Here is a 21580-nt window from a genome sequence, read left to right as displayed (position 1 = left end):
CATGGCAGCAATGAGATGTGCAGACTGTAGTCAGTCTTCAGAAATGAACCTGAGGAACAGTAAGTGAAGCAGCCTGCTGCTGTTGAGTGATCCAGAGCCGCGCCTGTCCTCAGCGCTTGCTTTCAGCTAGTTGACTTCCTTAATGACTTAGGAAATTCTCCTGTAACCGCACAATAGTGTTTTCCCAGCAAAATCCTTCTGTAGCCCTAGATGAAGACCTGTTTTCCTTAAAGGCATCTAAAATTTCCAGTATAAATTCTTCCTGAAACATCTGGGTCTTAATCAGTCCTGGACCCCAGGTGGAGTCCCCAGAAGCAGAATGCAGCTCTAGGAAGTTGGTAGCATGTGTTGAGAGCTGCTCCCAAAACACCTACCCTGTAGGAAGTCAGGAGTTGCCTGACGGGGCAGCTGAGGGTCCTGTAGGGACATGAGGGCCTCTGCCCTTGGAGCAGCAGCAAGAGCTGTGGGCCAGTCGTGAGGCACACTTAGGGAAATCCCGGCTTCCTGCATACCCTTCGGTCATTTGTTTGCACACATGGGTACAACGACCCTGCCCTGGAGCTGCTCACAGCCTCACAGCAGGGGGTCAGCTCTCGCTTGAACCTTGGTCGGGTAGGGAGTGCTGCTGGGGGTGCCTTGTGCAGGGAGAGAGGGGCCTCCTTCCTGGAGAAGGAGGGCTCGCTAGAACCCATCCTCAGCTTTTCTCATCACCAGCCTCAGGACCTCAGCCTGTGTCCCTCCCCTTACGCCTCCACCCCATTCCTTGGGTCCGCCTCCTCACCAAGGCTGGTCAAAGAGATGGCCTCTGCCACTTGTTGGGGAATCCAAGGGTGGTGAGGACACAAACTCAAAAGCCGCCAGCCAGGCCCCTGCTGTGCAGCTGACTCCCGCCCTGGAACACCTCCAGACCTGGCTCTCAGGTTTATTCCTGGGTGTGGCCACTCCCCTTCCCAGCCCACCCTCCTCCACCCTCCCAGGGCCATGCTTCTTGGTGAAGTTCCCCAGAGGCAGTTAGGACAAACCACGAGTGGCAGTCACCCTCCATCCAGTGCCCTCCTGTCCAGGGGACAGCTCTCTCTGGGAGGCCATCCGGCTCTGCAGACACCTGTCCTGTTGGCACCTGCCAAGCCCAGGCTGTGTCCTTAGGTGAAATGTGTTCAAGAGCAAACACTGACCAGATTAGGATTCACCAGACAGTGTTAAGATTAGTTTTATTTGACACTTCAGTCAGAAAGAGTGTGTGTGTGTGTGTGTGTGTGTGTGTGTGTGTGTGTGTGTGTGTGTAACCTAAGTGATGTCAGGCAGAATCTTAAGACTTGGGGCAGGCACAATGCTGATTTTAGCAAGTATGATTCCTTCACTATGGTGGAAGAGGGCCAAGGGCTAGTAGGCCAGCATGAGCGCCTTACCTGGAATTGAGCAGAAAGTGGGGTACTTCTGACCCATGACACATTGAGAAACATCCCATGAATCATGTACTTCGGCAATCTCCATTGATTCTTTGGGCATGAAACACCTTTAAAACAGTGGTCTCCAAAGTGGGGGGCACAAAAAGATGCAATGGGCTGGAGAAAGAACATTCTAGAATTTCTGGCCATTTTTCATTTTCTGTTTTTAAGAATCTGTCATGTATAAGTTTGATAGTGCACAGCAGCTGTTGGAATCCTAGCACATGCATTTGACTGATAAATAAGTACAAATCAGGGATCAGGGCCACTCCTGTTCTTACCGACCAGCAGGACTGATAAGGGTACACGGTCCCCACACTTTGGAGATCACTGCTTTAAACTGCTACCTGCCTTGTTTATTTTTAGTTATTGCCTTTTTCAGTTTGTTCCACTTCCCCATGTGCTGACTTTTATTTTGATTTTATTTATGTTTATGTTTAAGCCATCCACACCTTCCTCTTCTAAAACCCTGAAAAATAGGCCTTGCCTTAGTCCCCAGCGCCCCACTCCTGGTAGCTCAGACCCTTTGATCAAACCCTCCAGCCCTGCTGTGTGCCCAGAGTCATCTTCCTCTCCTAAACACGTCTCTTCTGTCACACCCCGAACTGGCAGTTCTGGAGCAAAGGAGATGAAAGCCAAGGTAAGGAAACCACCTCTGAAAAGAATCAGGCTGCTTTAATGTGGTTTTCAAATGTATGTTTTTTTAGCTGTGAAGACCTTTCTTCAGATAAGAATCACCATATAGAACAGTTAAAATTCTGGTGGAAATGGAGAAAAGAGGGCTCGTGCCGTCCTTCTCAGCTCCCTTAGGCCCTCCTAGCAGCGGCCCCTCAGGCACCGGGTGGGTCCCTCGTCTGCAATGGCGGCTCTCTTTGGGTTGCTCGGTCCCTGCCTGACGGGTAGCTGAGAGTGCGTCCACATTGCGCCCATTTGGCTTGGACACATCGCTGTGCCGCCGCGCCTGAGCCCCTAGTTCACTCCCTCCTGAACCATCCTGTGGTCCTTGGTTAATGTCAGTTTCTTTTTTGAGTTGTGTTATGTGCTGAGGTCATTGACTCGGTAACCAAACTCAGTAACCGCTCCTTCCCAGGCTGCTGTGCGCATGCGCTCAACCCTTGGCCTGTTTGCTGATTGACACTGGTATTCACCCTGCCGAGGGCTCTTAGCAAACGTACCTGAGGGGCTACTGACACCTTAGGGCTGGAGGGAAAGAACAGAAGAGTATGACCTATTGCTTGTCCAATTCTGTTAGCGCTCTTGGTCAGGTTAGCAGCGTCTGCAAGGGCCTCTGGTGAAACCAAGCGTCCTCAGTCAGATACATCCCCAAAGAGTCAGGAAATGGGTGTCTGCATAGGAATCTGCCGTGTCCTGCCCAAAGATCCATCCCGGGTGACCAGCCCTTACACTCTACTGCTGTTTTATAAAATACATTAGCACACCTTACACTGACAGCTCCTGTAACCAATCCCTCCAGGAAGAAACGGCAGTCAGGGAGTGTGTGCCCAGCAAACCTCTGTGGTTGTAGAAGGTTGCATCTCATAGACAAAGGGTCACCCCATTTTAGCCTCATTTTGAGTCAGTGCGCTTGGCATTTTGACTCTAGATGACAGCAACCTTTCTCCAGGGTCAGACCCGCTCTACCATGCTTCCGTTTACAGGGGGCAGACAGTAAAACTGGGACAAAGATCGCCACACCCCGGGGAGCGGCCCCTCCAGGCCAGAAAGGCACGGCCAACGCCTCTAGGATTCCAGCGAAAACCACGCCCTCGCCGAAGACCCCACCAGGCACTGGTAAGAATGTTCTCCGGAGCCCGGGTCAGCCGAAGTGCTGTCTGTATGGTCCTCATCGCTGAAGGCCCTGCCGATGAATAACTTCTGGCAGCTGATCACACCTGCAGTTTACTAACCACCAGAATGTTCATTTTATTTTTACTCCTTATGACAATTTTCTGAGGTAGATGTTGAATCCCCACTTTTTATCAGTGAAGAAACCAAGATCCTGAGAGTTTGCATGCATAAGCTCATTCTAAGCATGAGGAAATGTGGCCAGGTGACAAACAAGTGGCAGGACAGGGGCTTCTCCAAGCCTCCCTGACTCCAAGCCCAGGCCTCCTGGGAGGTGCTTTTCAGCCCCTGTGGAGACTTGAGGCACTTTCTCTGGAGACAGAGTGGCGGCCTGGATAGGTCACTCGGGGGGGCCTCACACAGGGCGCGCTGGCGCAGCCTAACTGCTAGGGAGGTCTTGCTCTGCCAGGGCGCGAGTGTCTTAGCTGAGCAGTTGCACACTGCGCCCGCTGCTCTGGGCTCCTGTGAAACTCAGTCCGTTTTGAGTACCAGGCAGGCTTCGGTCGAGCCATTTCGCGTCCAGTGTTCCTATTAAGAGTAGTGGTGCTCTTTGGGGCATGGGGACAGCCAGGCCGAGCTCCCCCCTCCCACTAGTAGCGGCCTACCCGGGGCAGCTGGGTGTGGATTCTGCATGACTCAGGGGCATCTGGCCTGCGGTGGCTCTGGAGTGGGGCTCAAGGGGCCTCACACAAGCTGTGCAAGAGGCCTGGGTCAGTTCAGTAGTGTCCCTGCTGGTGGCTGGCCCTTGGTGGTGGCCCACAGCCCTTCATCCTGATGTGCGTGTTTTTGCCGTGGCATTTAGCCCCAGTTTGCTATAGGGTGGTGCCCACAAGGACAGCTGCTCATTAAGACCCATGGTCGGTTTTCTTATGTAAATAATACATATGGTAGGGAGTAATTTGCAGAATTATGACTGGATTTTATATATGATTCTGATCCTGCTTTTTTTCTCTTGACATTATGCCAGTTGACTCACACAACTGGAGTCATAACTGGAAAGAAGACTGTGCATTTCTCTTTGGCTCTTACCTGCTCCTGGGTGGCCACAGCAGGTGGACAGATCTCCCCCCTCAGGGTGTCTTGACCTTGCTTCCTGCCAGATGGGCCCCTGCTCCCTGAACCCGTGCCTTGCCTTGCTTGCCTCTGTTGCATGGCCCAGCCAGGCACCGCCTGTGCCCGTGGCATTAAAAAGAGCTCATTAAGACCCCATTTAAGCTTGATTATAATGAGGTTTTCTGTGGCTTTTTCTTTTTAAGCTACCAGGCAAATGCAGAGAAAATCACCCCCTGTGGGGGCAAAATCTGACAGAGGTAATTCTGAGCCTGTGTCGCCCAGTGGGGACACTTACTTTGTGCACAAGAGCTCACGTGTGTGCATGTGTGTGTGCTTGTGTGTGTGTGTGTATGGCTGGGACAACCTGCTTCTGAAACCTAGGTTTCACACCTGAGCCTGAAGCTAGGGCAATGAGGTTCCTGCCCCTCTTCCTGTGTATGGCTTGGATGGATGTTTCCAATCCTGCGTGTTCACATTTACTTCAGCTGACCTCTTTGTGGTGCTGGCGACTCGGATTGTCCCTAACCAAGCTTAGGTGTGACATTCCCACTGGTGTTTAGTAAATGTGTGCCCTGTGAGTGTCAGCTGCTGCGTCAGACGCTGTACCTGTTGCTTCTTACACAGTCTTCAAAGCACAGAGCCATGGGCCATGGCTGCTCTCCATTTTCCACATGAGGACCCAGGTCTAGGGAGACTGAGTGGCTTACCTAAGGTCACTCTGCAATTACGTGGTGCAGAAAGGATGTGAAGCCACCAGCAAGACCACCGGTCAGCCTTGGGCCTGGAGGCAGGGGAGCAGCGGGCTGAGGAGCCAGAAGGACTGAGCCCGGAGACCCGTCTCCTGTCTCCTTGTGTGAAAAAGGAGTAAAGACTTCATTTGTCCTATCGCTACAGAGCCTGATGACTTTAGGGATGTCCCACAGATGTGGAAGTCCGAACATTGAAAATGGAGGTGTTTGTTCTCCCCTGGACAAGAGAAGCCACCCTTTGGTTCCATGGCATTTCCAACAAAGAGTCGCCCTTCCCCAGATTTGGGCCTGCAGGTTCCTGTCCAGTAGAGCTGGCTCCTGGGCCAGGGCAGGGGCACCGCTGTGGGAAGATTGGAGCCAGGAGTAGAACTCAGATGCCCTTGGAGCTGAGAGGAAATGAGCCATCAGCCGGCACAGCATCCCACCCAGTGGGCCCAAACTCGAGTGCACTCCAGAACCTCTGGGGGTGTGGGGAGAACCCGGTTTGCAGGCCCTGCCCCTAGAGAAGCTGTCATATCAGGCCTGGGTGGGGTCCAGGCATCTGCATCTTACGGGTCCTGCCCCATCATGGCCCCAGAGGTTCGGGGCAGGGTGTCTGGGCCACACTCGGAGGAATGCTGGGGGAATGGTGGACCCCGGAGGAGTAACAGGCCTGAAGGTGCCGGGATAGAAAGCAGCGTGTTGGGAGCACAGGGCCGGGTCTGCAGGGAGAGGGCAGCCCAGCAGCCCTCCTGGAGGGCTTGGCATGCACTGTGTTTAGAAAGGTGCACAGTGTGTGGGCGTGGGAGGAAGGACGTTCTTGGGGAGGGACCACAAGGCAGGGAGCAGCAGCGTGAAGCAGCATGGCTTGTCTGGAGAGCTAGGGACAGGTGGACATGAAGTAGGCGCACCGTTCCAGAGCCCAGGCACCACCGAGGAGTTGGGGAGGGCTGGCAGGGGTCTGGTGGGAAAGGGGCCTTGAGCTAGCCAAACAGCTCAAAACTCACCCTTGCTTAACGGGTCAGACAGATCCAGGTGAGGGCAGCCCCTGGGCCCCTCACCACTTCACCCGCATTCCAGGAAACGGCCACCAAGAATTGCACTAGAGTTTTACAAAGCACATTTACATGCATTCCCACCTGGCCTTCCTCACTGCAGGCATTATAATTATTTATGTCTTAGAGTTGAGGCTCCTGAGCTCAGAGAGGGGAAGCAACTTGTCTGAGACCACACAGCTAGTTGGCACCTGTCTCTTGACCACAAGGCCATGGGGCAGAGTTGTCCCCTGTCTGAGAAGGGGTACTGGGTGGTCATTGGTGACTGGCCATTCTGTTGCTTCCCTGGGAAATGGGGTGTCTTGTCCCTAAGCAACAAGGCTAGAAAGAGGAGACATTTCTCTGGAGGAAGGGTGCAGGGAAGCCACCTGCTAGTTTTGCTGAGTTTCCAACCTTGTTCCCACCAGCCAGCCTGGGAACGGACCCTCAGGACAGGCAGCCCCCAGGACCTGGTCTAACTCCCACCCACCCCAATCCTGGCCTCACTTCCTCCTTCCTTTCCAGGTGAACCTGGGAAATCTGGGGATCGCAGTGGCTATAGCAGCCCCGGCTCTCCGGGCACTCCTGGCAGCCGCTCCCGCACCCCGTCCCTGCCAACCCCACCCACCCGAGAGCCCAAGAAGGTGGCAGTGGTCCGCACTCCACCCAAGTCGCCATCTTCAGCCAAGAGCCGCCTACAGACAGCCCCTGTGCCCATGCCAGACCTGAAGAACGTCCGGTCCAAGATCGGCTCCACTGAAAACCTCAAGCACCAGCCAGGAGGCGGGAAGGTAAGGGTGCGCGGGGGCTGCAGTGCGCGTGCCGGCCCCAGAGCACCAGCAGCTGTGTGGGACCCCCACACCTGGGGTGGAGGCGGCAGGTGACTCTGCTCCCAACCTTCACAGAGCGAGCACCCAGCCCCCTCCCGGTCCCTCCAGGGAAAGACAATGGGTCGCTCTGGTTCTATCCTTCATTGGTGTCACCACCGAGCCATCAGCACTCTGCTCAGGGCAGAGAATGTCCTGGCCCTTTCAGCCCCTGTTGATGGGACAGTATCACAGATTACAGGGCTGTGTCTCCGTGACCTGAGGTGTCTCTGTGACCTGAGGCTTCTCAAAGTGGGGGAGCCCACAGAGGCTCCCCTGCCCGCCTTGTGTTTAGAGCGTGACACAGTCTATAGGTGGGCGTCTCTGGCCCTCGCTGGACATTTGCTCAGGTCAGCTGTCTCCCTCGTCCTCTGCTCTGGGGGGACTCAGGGCTCCATCTTGAACGCCTGACTCTTCCAGGGCCAGTGGGTGGGTGCTCGGGACGTCTTCGGGTCTGCTAAAGGTGGGGAACCTTGAGCTTCTGAGGGCCTGAGGTGCGGGGAGGTGGGGCCTGGCCTGGACCCCGTGCTCTTCTTCTCGTCCCTGCGCCCTGGGGCTGACATACAACATCCCACAGACTGGGCGGGCAGCTTGTACCGCAGTAACTTCCTTCCTCCCGGTTCTGGAGGCCAGGAGCCCAGGATCAAAGCGTCGCAGCGTTTGTCTCTTCAGGCCTCCCTCCGTGGCTTGTAGGCGACCCCCCTTCTCTGTGTCCTCACACAGTCTTTTCTCTGGGTGTCTCTGTGTCCCAACCTCCCCTTCTTATGACCGCAGTCATATTGGATTAGGGTCCACCCTAATGGGCTCAGTTTAACCTCATGACCTCTTTAAAGACCATTCTGAGGGGCTGAAGGTTAGAACTTCAGCCTAAGAATTTTGGGGGATACGGTTCTTCTCATAACAGCCCTCCACAGGCAGCAGCAGGGAGGAGAACAGAGAAGGGAGAAGGGGAGGCGTGTGTGGAGTGCACGGGGCCAGACCCGCTCTTGAGATGGCAGATGGGCTGGGCCATTTACAAGGCCGGATGCCTCCGTGGCTGGGGGAGCTGACAGAACTCTGAGCCAACGTTTCCCTTTCAGCTGGGACCACCCGCCTCCACCTGCCACACTGACTTTATTTTATCACTCTTGGCCAGGGCCTGGGTCGCCATGGAGGGAGAGCGTCTTGAGGGCTGGTGCCTTACCTAAAACTCCACTTGGCTCTCCATGGAGCCTCAGGACCTCCCGCTGGCCTTTCCCATCCTTGGGCCCCAGGGTCCTGCCCGGTGGGAAGGCCAGGGTGCCTCTGCGGCAGAGCACCAGCTCTCCTCAGTGCTGGTCCTCGGCCTGTGTTTACTTTCCCTGCAGTGTGTGCCTGTTGTCCTCTTTGTAAAGACGCCTGTCTCCTTCCTAAAGGGGCTCCAGGCAGCACTGGGTGCTGCCTGGAAGGTGACCTCTCTGTGAAGCCTAGGTCCTGAGAGGCACCAGGGAGAAAGTTTTCATGGTGGTGAGATGTTTCCTGGTGGCTTGCACAGCCCCCAACACACAACAGCAGTGTGAGTGTCCACGTGTGCCCTGTTCACACAGCAAAGTGACTATTTGCCCCATACTGAAAAACAAAATACAAAACCCACAAGGCCAGCTCTGCACCATTGAGAAGACTGTGCAGTGTCACCAGCATGCGCATGATGACTCATTACAAGGGGAACCATAACCATCAGTCCCCTAGCCCGCAGGGCTGTCACCCACCTGCCAGCCACCTTCCCGCCAGCCCCACTGCACTGCACGCCATCTGCCCCGAATTCATTCTGGCACTACTTGGCCCCATTCTTGCAGCTCTGCTGGCAGCAGTGTGCCCACTGGGCGGGCTGGGCTGTTCATGCGGCTGTGGGCGCCCAGAGGGCCGGCGCCTAGCACCCAGGGCTGCCCGCCCTGTCTGGGGGACAGGAATCCGAGGATGAGGCCAGGGACTCGGCGCTCGTTGGAAAGGGGACAGGGTGCCCCCAGTTGACCTCTCTAGTGCCGACAGGTGTCCACATCCACTGAAGAGTTAAAGGAGAAAGGGACTTTCCTTGGGACTTGCTGGGAGAGGAGAGGGAGCAAAGTGGCTGAGGGAGGAGTAACGGCTTCTCCCAGATTCCACAGAAAACCTAGAGAATGTCTGAAACAAAAGCTCAGCGGGAACAGCAAAGATCACGTCAATCACCAGGAAAAAATGCAAAGAAAAGGGAGGGAGAAAGAAGACACCTGGGACCCTGAGAGAAGGCCTTTGGCTCCCAGAGTGACTGGCCTGAGGTCCCCGAGGCCGCCCTGAGATCCCCTGGCCCCTGTAGCCTGCAGAGAGCCTGACATGCAGTGAGTGCCCCGTAGGTGTTCACTTGGCTCCAGAAGGGACAACGCCCCAAAGGTCTGAAGAGCAACTCAACTCCCTACTAGACGATCGCTTGGAAGAAGCAGCAGGAGGCGGTCGTGTTTGTAAACCTGCCAGAACCTCTCCCCTGCCTCTGGACTGGACTGCAGGTTACCTTGAGATCTACTGGCCTCGCACAGAACCTGCTATACAGTAAGTGCTGTATACTCAAAATTGAGGAAAGAAAGAAAACCCAAAATTCAGGAAAAGCTTTAAACACAAAAATGTGCATTGAGCTTTGTTTATAATTTGTAAAATGAAACAATTTAAATGTCTAACAATAGAGAATTAACGATGGTGGCCATCCTATAAAATACTGTGTAACCACTAAAAATCATATTTGAAAGGAATTTTTATATTTATAAAAAATTATAAATGTAGTACTATTAAGTTAGAAACAACATTGTATAAATTATGTAGGTTATGCCTACTATCTCTATAAGAAGTGTGCATAGAAAGCAAAATATGACAAAACGCTAATAGCGACTCCTAGAGATGGCGATTATTATCTATTACCCCTTCTCATATTTTCTACAAATGGATAGAAATACAGTTGTAACTGAACGTGTTATAGTAGATGATAGTAAAGATGAAAGAACATGGAAAGTTCATTAATTGAAAGGGGATATTAGCAAATGCCAGGATTTAAATCATATGGCGGAGGGCTTGTCTGTTGGTAGGAGTTCAGATATTAGGCAAATATTCTATTTAGTCCATAAAGGAACAATACCTATAAATACGGAGAAGCAGGAATTGTGCTTGTCTGCTCCATAACCTCTCTGTAATACATCAGACCCTAACTGTATACATATCACCAACATTACCACATGAGAATTAATTTCTCCTACGTCCCACTCATTCGGTTTGGAAATTAAGAATGCTTTTTCCTAGTGTACTGATAACAAATGCTGTAAGTGATGCAAAGTTGCCCCCAAATTACACTTAGAAGGAATTCATAATTTTAAGTGCTTTTGTAATTTAAAAAATGAAATGACTGCAATCATAAAAATGATGGTTTTTAGGGGAGGGAAAAAAAGAACACAAGAAATACGAGCACCAAAACAGAAATAACAAGATAAAAAATGAGAGCAGAAATATATTAGAAGACACCAGTAAAAAGAACCTACAGCGTGGAGAGCTGGCTCCTCCCTCCCTCCTTTCTGTACTCGTTCTCCCAGCGTTTCTGAGGCACCTCTGAGTGCCAAGCTCTGTGCTGAGTGTTCCTCCCCAGGGCCCGGGCCAGGGGCACGAGGCAGGTGAGCGGATAAAAAGGCACAAGAGAACAGGTTGGCCCAGGAAGGACTTGCAGCGGAGAGCAGCCCGCACCCTTGGGGGTTCCCCACACTGAGGTCATCTGCACCATCGAGGGTCACTCACACTGAAGGTCACCCGTGTTGTGGAGTGTCACCCACAATGTCAAGTGTCACCAAGTCAGAGAAGACAAGACAGACCCTTGTTTGGGATCATCACTGGTCTTTGAAAGGACAGTTGCCCGCACAGTGCTGGGTACAGGGACCGAGAGGATAGTGGGCTGCACCCACTTGATGTTCAGAGCACATGAGAATAGAGTGAAGGCTGGCACCAGCTGGGGAGGCTGGGGGGCGGGGGTTAGGCTGGAGCAGTGTTCATTCACCAAGAGCTAAGGAGAGTTAACGGCTGATAGAGGGAGGTCCCCACTGGGTGTGCTGTGGGCCAGCAGGGCATTTGCCCTGACTGGTCAGGACCGGAGAGAGCAAGGGGACAGTGGAGGGATGGCCCGCTGAGAGCCTCCACTCCACTGTCAGGGGCGAGGGGAGCGGTGCTGAGAGGGCCGGGGAGGGCCCCGCCAAAGTTGGGGCAGCGCCGCTCTAGGCAGCCCCTCTGTGTGGTCAGTGGAGGCCTCAGGTGCTGTCCAGGGAGAGAGAGAAGGGGCTCACCTGGGGCAAGGCTGCCTGGTCAGAACTGGGGGAGCCCTGTGGCTGCCCACGGTGAGAAGGGATGTGCAGAGCCAAGTCCAGGAAAGGGCCCAGGGTCCCGAGTGTGCGGTTGGGCTGGCTGGTTCTGAGCAGCTGGAGCTAAAGTCACTTCCTCTGAGGACATCCAGGCCGGTCCCTGGGATGTGAAGACCCAGGTGGACGGCCGCTACCAGAGCCGAAAGCCTCTGAGAGCCTGGGATGCGATATTCCAGCCTGCCACGAGATGGCGCTGGGATGCTGCGCAGGACTATCAGAGTACTGGAGAACTGATAAATTTTTAAACTTCATTATATTTACTGACGAAGTCCCAGTTCTGTTTTGAAAAAGCACACATGTAGACATTTACGTGGAGGAAGTAAAGTGAATTGTACCCGGGACAGTTTGCATCACCTGGATCAGGGCCAGGGCTCCACTGAACCTGAGCTGAGGGTCAGGCCACACAGAGCCAGGCTGAGACCCTCCTCTGGGACAGTCCTGTCACTCCAAGACCCTCTGGGCATCTTCTCCCTACACAGCTTCTGCGTTTCTGAAAAACCTTGTGTAAATGCCATCACTTTACAGAAGCATGGGGCAGTCACTGTTTAAAGAAACTAAATAATTCTAAAGGTTTTGCGATCTCTCTTCTGGCACTTTCTTGACAGATCCCAGGTAAGTTTTCCTGTGTCCGTTCTCAGGCTGACCACCTTGGGCTTGAAGAGAAGGCCTGCTGTGGCTGTCCAGTGCCAGCTGCAGGTTAAATTCCCACCAGCATCCCCATCCCCAGTCCTTAGCGCTGGGCCTGGTGACCGAGGGAGACCAAGCTGGGCCCCTCAGGCACCAGGCAGTGTAGGAGACATGCCTTGCCAGGGATGGCAAGCAGATGCAGGGCCAGCCTGGGTGCTTCTGGGAGGAGGGCTGGACCATCTGGAGCACCTCAAGAGGTCTGAGCCCAAACAGAACCAGATCAAGGCCTAATTAGGACAGCTTGGGGTCCTCCAGGAAATGATTTAAACCAAAGTGGACCCAGCCACAGCCCCACCCTACCGCTGCCTCTCTTCCAGGGTCAAACCCTGACCACAGGAATTTCTCCCTTGACTAGAATTCTTCCAGATCAAAAATTTCAAGCATTCAAACCATTGTTATTTCCTTTGATGAGTATTGTCAATGTCTGTCCAGAGCTGAGGCTCGATATACATGTTACTCTAGGTGAGAAAGTTTCGGGATTCCAGTTTTTTAATGCCAACCATTACCCTTGTAGAGCTAGCATTCTGTAAAGGGTGTTAGTTTAATTTGATGGTTAACAGTAATTCAGGTCTGTTTTGTAAATATCCTTACACCTACTGCCAAACCCCACAAGGGCTTGTTGCCTCTTTTTGTGGGACTGGAACAAGAAAAAGCCACGTGGAAAAAATATTTCCAACATTTCCATTTCTATGTATGTGCAGATTTTATTATTGCTTTTCTGTCTCTTGATTTGGTTGATCGATTTCTTGTATGGATTAGTACAGAAAACAAAGTTTGTCAGATAAGGAGAGTTATGTAACTCATCATGTTTTCCTTTTTGCCTTGGCTTCCAGGAAGCTCAGAGCTAATTGTAATGATTAGTCTTAAAATTGTCAGTCCTGAGGACTTCCCTTTAAAAATTTTTAACCACTATCCTTTAAATTTTCTTGTTTCATAATGGTGTGTGTGTGTGTGTGTGTGTGTTTGCTAATTCTAAACTGCTCCTTTGTGAAAGCAGGCAAGTCTGTGTCTGGGACTTAGCCAATAGAGTTATGAAAAAAAAAAAGATCCCCAAAGAAGGAGTTCACATGGGACTCCTTAAAATCTGAGGGTAGCATGAATGAAGTTTTGCTCAGGTGAAGGTTTGTTGCCACATAGACAGCCTGTGGCCACAGAAACCCCCAGATCTAGGTTTTATGTGGCTTCTGCCAGGGACTTGAGAAAGTCCTGAACCTCTCTGTGTGCCTCAAATGGCCTCGTCGGTAAACCAGGGGAACGCCAGGAAGTTTTAATCAAAGGTAAAAGCAAAGGAGTTTTTTAAATGCCCAGTGCTGGCAGCAATATGGTGAAACTGTCATTCTCAACAGTGCTCAGGGCATAAATTAATCTGATCCTGTTGGAAAGCCATCTGGAGAGCTGTACTGAGTGTATTTAGTACATTTATTAATTACTTTGACCCACTTATACTTCTGGAACACTATGCTATACCAGTAATCTATAATATGGAAAAAATCCTTGCAGAAAGATGTTCGTGGTGAGGCTGTTTACATTATTCAAAATGGAATCAGGACAAATATCTGAGAGCACAGATATCACAAAATGGAATATCGTCTGTTATTTAAAACAATGCTTCTGATGACTGGAGAACATGGCAGATGCTTAGGATATGATGTTACTTGACAAAGCAAGAAATAAAATTATATGTACACAATAATTACTACCTTTTATAGGTATAGGATGGTAATTTTACTTATATATGTGAGATTTCAAGGGAATACAACAAAATGCAATAGCAGTGTGTTAGGGTGACAAGAAAATTGTTTTGTTGTTGCTCTAATTTTTAATGTCTATTTTTCAAAATCATAATATTATGTTACTTTTCCAATGGAAAAAAAACAGCTTTTTATTTAAAAGGAACATCAAAGCAAATCAGAAGTGGGTAAGATATGTGCTTCCCTGGTTTTTAGATTCACACCAATGAAATGAAGGAAAAACTGGGGATAGGGTCTGAGAGAAACTCACTATATTTTTATTTTGCCAGTTTTAGGACATCTAAAAATAATAAATAGTATCTACTATCATTGTGATTTTTAATACCTAATATTTAACAAAGGAAAGACCATTTTAACACCAAAAAGTCAGATGGACATTTTTTTCTATAATGTTCTCACTTCCCTGTATTGCCGAGGACTGTGGGCCTCTTAATGGCGGTCTCTGTTTGGGTCAGAGTTTGGGACTCTTCTCCCTAGAGGAAGCAGGCTGGGGCTCTGACCCCCGGCCACAGCCACCGTAGCAGGTCCTGGGCCCCTGGCAGCAGCCCCCACCCCACGTTCACAAAGGCAGCAACCGAGGTCTTAACGCCATCTCCGGGATTTTGAAGCAATGCTGGATCTTACTTGGGAGCTCTAGGTTGGCAGTTACTTCTGTGATTCATAGAAACTAAAGCACACTGTTTCCAAACTCGGAGCCCCTGAGGGGAAAGACTCCCGGTGAAGATGTCACTGCTCTAGCAAACAAAGACTGCTCCAGGGTCTTTCAGCTCTCCTCTGTGCCATGGTGGTCTTGTATTTCATAGTTTTTAGACAAAGTGGGCAAAAATAATATTCTCCACTAAAACACTGATTTCCCCACACCTTCTGCTCAGCGCCCAGAGAAAGAGGATCCTTGCAGAAAGACAATGGGATCATTACCCTCTGGGCCACACCTGCTCTGGAAAGCTGAGCGAGGACCACCTGGAACACTAGCACCTGGTGGGACTGCAGACAAGGGTCAGCTGGTGGATGGAATGGCGGGCATTACCCGGCCCTCCATGTGACAAAACCCTCACATGGATGGGGTCTGGATTTGTGCTCTCCATGAAGCCATCCACACCCTCCCTATGATGATCGAACCTAGCCGTGCATCCGAGCAACGGACCAGGGGAGCATTAGAATGCTCCTAGAATCACGATCATAATTCTAGGTGGGGTGGGGTCTGAGATTTTTTAAAAAGTTACCTTCAGGTGATTCAAGTGCCTAACAGGTGTGAGAAGGGCCCCACAAAGGTCTCGATGAATGTCCTGATGGCATGTGAATGGTAGGTGTGTGAATGAGGACACAGGTGGGCCTTTTGATTTACTCATTCAGTGACATCGCCATCCCCACCTGGTAAACCCTCAACTTTTGTTTCTGCCTCAGAGGTGCTCCCTGAGGGCCTCCGTAATGCAATCCTTCTGTGAAGTGAAGCTTTGCCTCCTGGTGAATGTTTGTAAACCCAGTGCTGTAAGGTGGGGCCCACCTCCAATCACGCAGAGCTCTGGAATGCCTTCCAGGGCAGCTCCCCTGGGGAGGTGTGACTCAGACCTCCTCCCCTCCGTGGGGCCTCCTCTCCCCCGCCTGAGGTCAGAGAGCCAGAGAGCCGGTGTTGGTGCAGAGCACAAGGATCTGGGTGTGGTGTGACACTCATCCTTTTTTCTGGCTATCAAAGGTGCAGATAATTAATAAGAAGCTGGATCTTAGCAACGTCCAGTCCAAGTGTGGCTCAAAGGATAATATCAAACACGTGCCAGGAGGCGGCAGTGTGAGTACTTTCACACTTTCCCTGCGCCGAACTGTGGTTCTGGGGTTTAGGCAGCAGCAAGAGTAACTACACTTGCAAGACACTGCATGGAATAAAGCATCCTCAGCCCCGGGGGCTATCCGTGTCCCTGGCTCCCCACACCTGTGCCCACCATTCTGGGAGACATGCTCCAGGATCTCTAGGTCCCCAGCCTGTGCAGGCAGAATGGGGAAGATGACTGATCCTTTCTCTGATGCCCAGTAACCACAGGCCACTCCACTCACTGCCTGCCCAGTAGGGCTCCACAAGCCCAACGGCCTGAGGTGGGCTGAAGGTGGAGGCACCTGAGACTGGGCTGTCACCTCTCCCCCTGTTCCCTGGGCAGGTTCACTTTGAGGGACTCCTCTACAGACAGACAGCCTGTTTGTTGTGACCAGCCAACACAAAGGTCTTTAACTGTCCAGTCTCTGCTTTCACTTGTTTTCTGCACTTTCAAGGTATGAGCCCCGGCTCACGTTTACAACCAGCTCCTTCACTGGCAGAAGCTCCAGATGCAGAAGTGCCCAGCAGAAGTGCCTCAGGGGCCTTCCCCTCCCCAAGTTGAGGGTTGACAAAGAAATGCTGCATTGGGCCCTTTTACATTTGGCTTCCTCCAAATGTTCCTGGAGACTCCTTGCATCCCCAGTGGATATAGCTCTGAGATTTGGGCCTGGCATGCTCTCTGCTCACCTACCCACTTGGTCAACTCTGCTGTTCTCCCGCTACTCTAAGTTCATGGTTCGTGGATGCAAACCCAGCGTCCTGAGATTCGGCTCCCCTTCTCTGCAGCCTCCTCCTCCCTCCCCACCTCTCTGGGTTAGCTGGAAGCAAATGTTTCAACACACTGGGGAGTGGAGGTTCAAGACCTGCGGGAGGTCCACCCCTGGCGGGGGGCATGTTTCAGAAGGCAGGCATCTGCTCCCAGCTGGCAGCACCAGGGTGGCATGGGTAGTCCCAGGTGGGCTTGCTCTCCAGAAATGCCCATCATCTGCAGTGTTCAGTCTGCTGCCTCCTGCCCTGAGCACCTGGGTCCTGGCTCTGCTGGAGCAGCGGGCACTCAGCCCTGGCTGCTGCATGGCGCTTCACTAATGCTTCCTCACCAGTGTCTGCTCAGTATCTCCTCTGTGCCCCAGCCCCTGCTCTCCTGTTCCACTGCCACCTTGTCTTCTGGCATGAGAAGGAAAGAAGGTGTGGCATCATCCCTGCCCCTGTGTCATGGGCTCCGAGTGCTGGTTGTTGTTTTAGCTTTGACTCTGGTTCTCTGGCTTTATTGTGGACACTGGGCTCTGGCCAGAGGAGGAAGGCCAGGTGCTTTCCGGTTTAGCTTGTGTCTGGTCTGCTGGTGGAAGGTTGTGCTGCTGAGGCCAGGGCCTTGAGGTGCAGCGGGCTACAAACAGCAGACAGCTCCTTCCAGCCAAAGTGGAGAGGAGAGAGTACAGTCGCACTGCTGATGGCAGGATATCAAGGGACTTCCTTGGGGGCATCTTCAATCTGTCCTGCACTCTCTGCCGGCCTGTGGGCTGGCCTCCGACCTGGCAAAGAGCCACAGGATATCCTGGGCCAGCCCTGAGCTTCGTCCTTGGCTCATGGCTACTGCTTGCTTGCAGCAGCAGCAGCCCTCACAGAAAGCTCTTCTCCGGAAGGCAGGAGGCTTACAAGCACCTGTACCACGCCAGCCTCAGGTGTTTGGGGGACACTGGACCCCAGGCCTGGGCTCGGCCTCCTCCTGCGCCCTTCTCTCCGCAATCTGGAGGTGACTTTCCAGCAGGCAGGCCCTCCTGCTCTTCCTCCATCTCTGGCCCCTCTCCTGGGCCTGCCGCTCCCTTCCCCTGACCTCCGGTCCTCTTGAGCCCCGCCCTGGCTCCCACCCTCACCCCTTCTTTCCCCTCTGCCATTCTAGGTCTCGCCTTCTCCACAACCACAACCTCCTCCGCTCTCACAAGCTACCTTGTGAAGAGAAGGGAGGGAAGGAAGCCGTGGGCCGGCCGCACGCACGGCCCCGCCCCGTGCGGCCCCGCCCACACCCGGGTCCGCGTGGCCCCTCCCACGGCCCCGCCCTCCTGCCGGCGGAGCTGCACCGCCCCGGCCTGCCTCCCCAGCGCCCCACCCCAGGGCGCGCGCTGTCCCGCGGGGGCCGGCTGCACCGTGGGCTCCCACACCTCGTCCTCCGCACTGACGCACGCAGGCCGTGTCCCCCCGTCAGCCTCAGTCAACTCTCCGTCAATAAGCGGCAAATATCAACACGATTTTCATTAACTAAAATAATTTGGCATTGTTCCAGAAGGCTGAGAGCCGAGTAGAAACCCATTTTTTCCCGGGGTCCTTGTTAAACCCGTTCTCAGACACGAGGCCATCGCTCTGCGGGTCACTCCGAGTGGGCGCTGACTGGCCGCCTTCCCCCTCAGATGAGGGCCCTGCTGGAGGCCTTGGGAGGTGTCGCGCGGTGACCACGCAGGGACCCCCTCACAGCCATAGCTTCGTGGACACTTCCAAAAGGAGACCCTCCGCTGATGCGGGGTCCCCGCGGGGGAGCCCCCTCTCGGGCGCTGGTACTTGGGCTGCGATCAGAGGGCAGCTCGGGCTGGCCACATGCAGGCGAGTCTGCGTCCTGGAGCCCCGAGGCCTCCCCCGGCTGTGCGTGTCCCTCCACGAGTCCAGCTCCACGAGACACTACATTATCTGTGGCTCCTGCTGTGCCGCCTGCCCCTCCTGCTGATGTCGCTTTGCACCTTTCGGTAAAGAACCGAAATGTCCGGGATGCTGTGCGCCCAGGTGCCAGCTGGCTCTTACCACTGAGTAACCAACTGCTCTGGGTCCTGCTTGGTGACTGTCACTGCTCTTGCTGTGGGGGCACTGGATCTGTGGAAGCTTCTGGGAGGAAGCCCACCCACCCTCTCCTTTCTGAGGCATAGCAGATAGTTTTCTTGCTTTTCCAATGAGATTTCTGAAATGCTGCACAGAAGGATCATATTGATCCCTTCTTTATGTCCTCACTGAGTGTGACCTGTGAGTTTCAAGTCAGGAAAGTGAGTGGCTTTTTGACATGTGTTCGCTACACAAATGGCCCTGCACAATGACACAGTATCCCTATAGTCCCTGAGGGATTTAAAGCACTCTAGTCCCAGTTATTTTGTGAAGACCCAGCTCTCTTGGGGCAAGGTTGGCAGAATTCCAACAACACATTTTCCACCATGACTGGGGTGTGTTCCTCTCAGCAGACAGGAAACACTGTCCAGCAGGGCCTGGACCTGTACAGCTGCTTTTCACTGTGTTGCACTCATGATAAAACACTCCTATTTTATTCTCTTTGTCTCTATCCTGCTCATCCTCTCTCACCTGTAGGTGCAAATAGTCTACAAACCAGTGGACCTGAGCAAGGTGACCTCCAAGTGTGGCTCATTAGGCAACATCCACCATAAGCCAGGTAGCCCTTGTAGAAGGCGAGGACGGAGTGGGAAGGTCTGGGTGGGGACAGGACAGGACTGGGTGTTGCCTTCTCCAGAAATGGCTGGGAGGGATTGGTGGGATGGGCCACCAAGGAGGGTATGGAGGGTGGCACTTGCTGGGGCCCATGAGGTGTGGCTGCCCTGTCTCACTCTTGAGCAGGTCCATGGAGCCAGTCAAGGTCAGGATGGGGGACAAATGCTGGTCCTAAACCCTAACCCGTGGTTCTCCAAGAGGGCTGCACACATGGCCTTGAGGGCTGAGGAAGGGCCTGATCTGGCCCCTGAAGGCTGGCTTGTGGATGTCCCAGTTTGGTCCCCAGCCAACATGGGGACCACTTCACCAACTGTAGCAGCTATGACATGGGACCCCTGGGCCATCAACATGCTCCTGCTTTGACTTTGTCTCAACAGAAGATACTATTGGAGTCCTACTGTGCTTACCCTCTCCCTCCCCATCCCACACTGTACAGAAATCAGTGCTGTCTATAGATCTTTCTGCAGCAGTGGGACTGTTCTGTATTTCTGTCCAGCATGGTAGCCCCTAACTACATGTGGCTGTCGAGCACTTGTGGCTCGTGCAGTGGATGAACTGAACTAATTTTATTTAATTAAAATATAAGAACCACATCTGGCTGTCCACCTTATTGGACAGTGCCGGTCTGGATTCTGGATCTGGGGCCCAGAACAGGAGCTTCTGCCTTAGGCCCTGTTCAGGGCAGAGATCTTTATTTGAACCATTCCTGTGGGGGGAGAACCACCCCTCAATTGGTAACATGATCCCACTGTGCAGCTTTCTCTGGTGACTTTACGCTTCCCAAGAAAGTAATGGAGCTCATGTCCTCCTCAAGCCATGTACCCCGTGGTTCAGCAAGGCGCCTAGTGTCCGAGTGGGGAGGGAAGTCAGGCCCCACCCTTGTTTAGGGTGCATTTTGCCATTTAGTTTAAGGGCTTATAGGGCTGCAGCTTATAGGATGTTAACTAGAAAGACTTCATTCTTTGGCCCTTTGGAAGCCAACCAATTTAGAATTTAGAATAATTTATCCTGAACTGTGCTGTCATTTACCTTTGCATTATCTAAGGAGGGCGAGTCTGCTGAGTAAATATTTGATGCACACCTTGATTGTGCATCAATCATGGTGAAAGCATACTGTTTTCAAGCCCTTTGGAGGGACTTATTTGTGCCCAAACCACACTCTAAATAAAGGATAGTCTTACCTGCTCCAAAAGGTTGGTGTCTGCTTGGAATCGCTAGCTTAGCCCCCATCCAAGGCACGGTGCTCTTGTGTGTGTTGTTTTCCAGGAGGTGGTCAGGTGGAAGTAAAATCTGAGAAGCTGGACTTCAAGGATAGAGTCCAGTCGAAGATCGGGTCCCTGGATAATATCACCCACGTCCCTGGTGGAGGGAATAAAAAGGTAAAAGGGGCCGGGTGGGGAGGATATGCACTTGGATATGGCTGTTAATGGAGTCAAGTGGGCAAGCGGTCCAGCTTTTCAGAGAAGGAAAACTGAGGATCCCGTATTGGCTGCTTGATGTGGACTCTCAGCAACTACCAGGACTGTGGGTCTCGACCTTAGATGCCCATTGCAGTCACCTGGGAGCTTTAAGAAATTTGATGACTGGGATCCCACCCAGGAGATTCTAACTACAATTGACCCTTGAACATTGCAGAGATTAGGGGCACAGACACCCAATTGAAAATCTGCATGTAATGTTTGACTCCCCCCAAAATTTAGCCCACTGTTGACCTGAAATCATACCCTGTGAGTTCACAGAGAAAAGGAAGTTTTTTTCAAATTGTTGTGACCCTCCAAAAAACTTTTCCAATATATTTATTAAAAACAAGTCCAGTTATAAGTGGACCCTTGGGGATCACACCTGTATTGTTCAAGAGCCAACTGCAATGGGTCTGAGGTACAGTCCAGGCACCTGGAGTTTTTAAAGCCTCTCTGTGATTCTTTAGGGCAGTCAGAGGTGAGAGCCACTGTCCTAGGCCCTGGGGTTGGTGAGCATCCACAAAACGTAGTAGCAGGCCAGTGCACCATGAACAAGTCATGGGCACATAACCCCATTTTCTAAATGGGTCACAGGCAGAGCAAAGCAATGATGCTGGAATCCAGATTTCAGCTGTGCCTCTGCCTACCTGTCATGAGTGCCCGCGGGAGGCTGTGGCACTAAGGACCCTGGCATTCCTGGCTGTTTCTAGAGACTTAAGGTCTTGCTGTGGGTGAGGATGTGTGAGCTCAAGGAAGGGGCAGCGTGTGTGTGTGGTCCGAGCCAGCACCCTCTGTGCCCGTCCCGGCACTGGGTCTTGTGGCTGCACCCCTTCTCCGCTGCAGAAATGCAGCACATGCACCCTCTGGGGTCACCACCACGCTGGCCCTTAAGCTCGGCAAGCAGCTCGCTTTTGTCTTTAGAGCCTTCCAGCAGCCAACTGAGGAGCAGCGGAAGGAGAAGGATGTTCTAGAATAGGCCTAGTATCTGAGACCCAGCTCTGAGTGAGAAAGGGCATGGCCCCAGGTGGCCTGGCAAGTTGGACGT

The 21580-nt window shown here is 52.6% G+C and overlaps 1 protein-coding gene across 20 annotated transcripts in view; it reads left to right on the top strand.

Moving 5' to 3' along the window:
• Positions 1–21580, top strand: part of MAPT (microtubule associated protein tau) — a 90257-nt gene that overhangs the window by 67343 nt on the left and 1334 nt on the right. For 7 of the 20 annotated variants that reach the window (XM_036997246.2, XM_036997245.2, XM_036997250.2 and 4 more), the window contains 7 exons: positions 1891–2088; positions 3107–3239; positions 4550–4603; positions 6634–6899; positions 15485–15577; positions 18938–19019; positions 20342–20454. In XM_036997246.2, the coding sequence (XP_036853141.2) occupies positions 1891–2088; positions 3107–3239; positions 4550–4603; positions 6634–6899; positions 15485–15577; positions 18938–19019; positions 20342–20454 (939 nt within the window). The remainder of the gene's footprint in view (positions 1–1890; positions 2089–3106; positions 3240–4549; positions 4604–6633; positions 6900–15484; positions 15578–18937; positions 19020–20341; positions 20455–21580) is intronic. The other 13 variants (XM_036997251.2, XM_036997256.2, XM_036997258.2 and 10 more) reach the window with 5 other exon arrangements.

This window comes from Manis javanica, chromosome 4 (assembly GCF_040802235.1).
Source record: "Manis javanica isolate MJ-LG chromosome 4, MJ_LKY, whole genome shotgun sequence".
Classification (NCBI taxonomy): Eukaryota; Metazoa; Chordata; class Mammalia; order Pholidota; family Manidae; genus Manis; species Manis javanica.
This window is presented reverse-complemented; position numbering and strand designations above follow the sequence as displayed.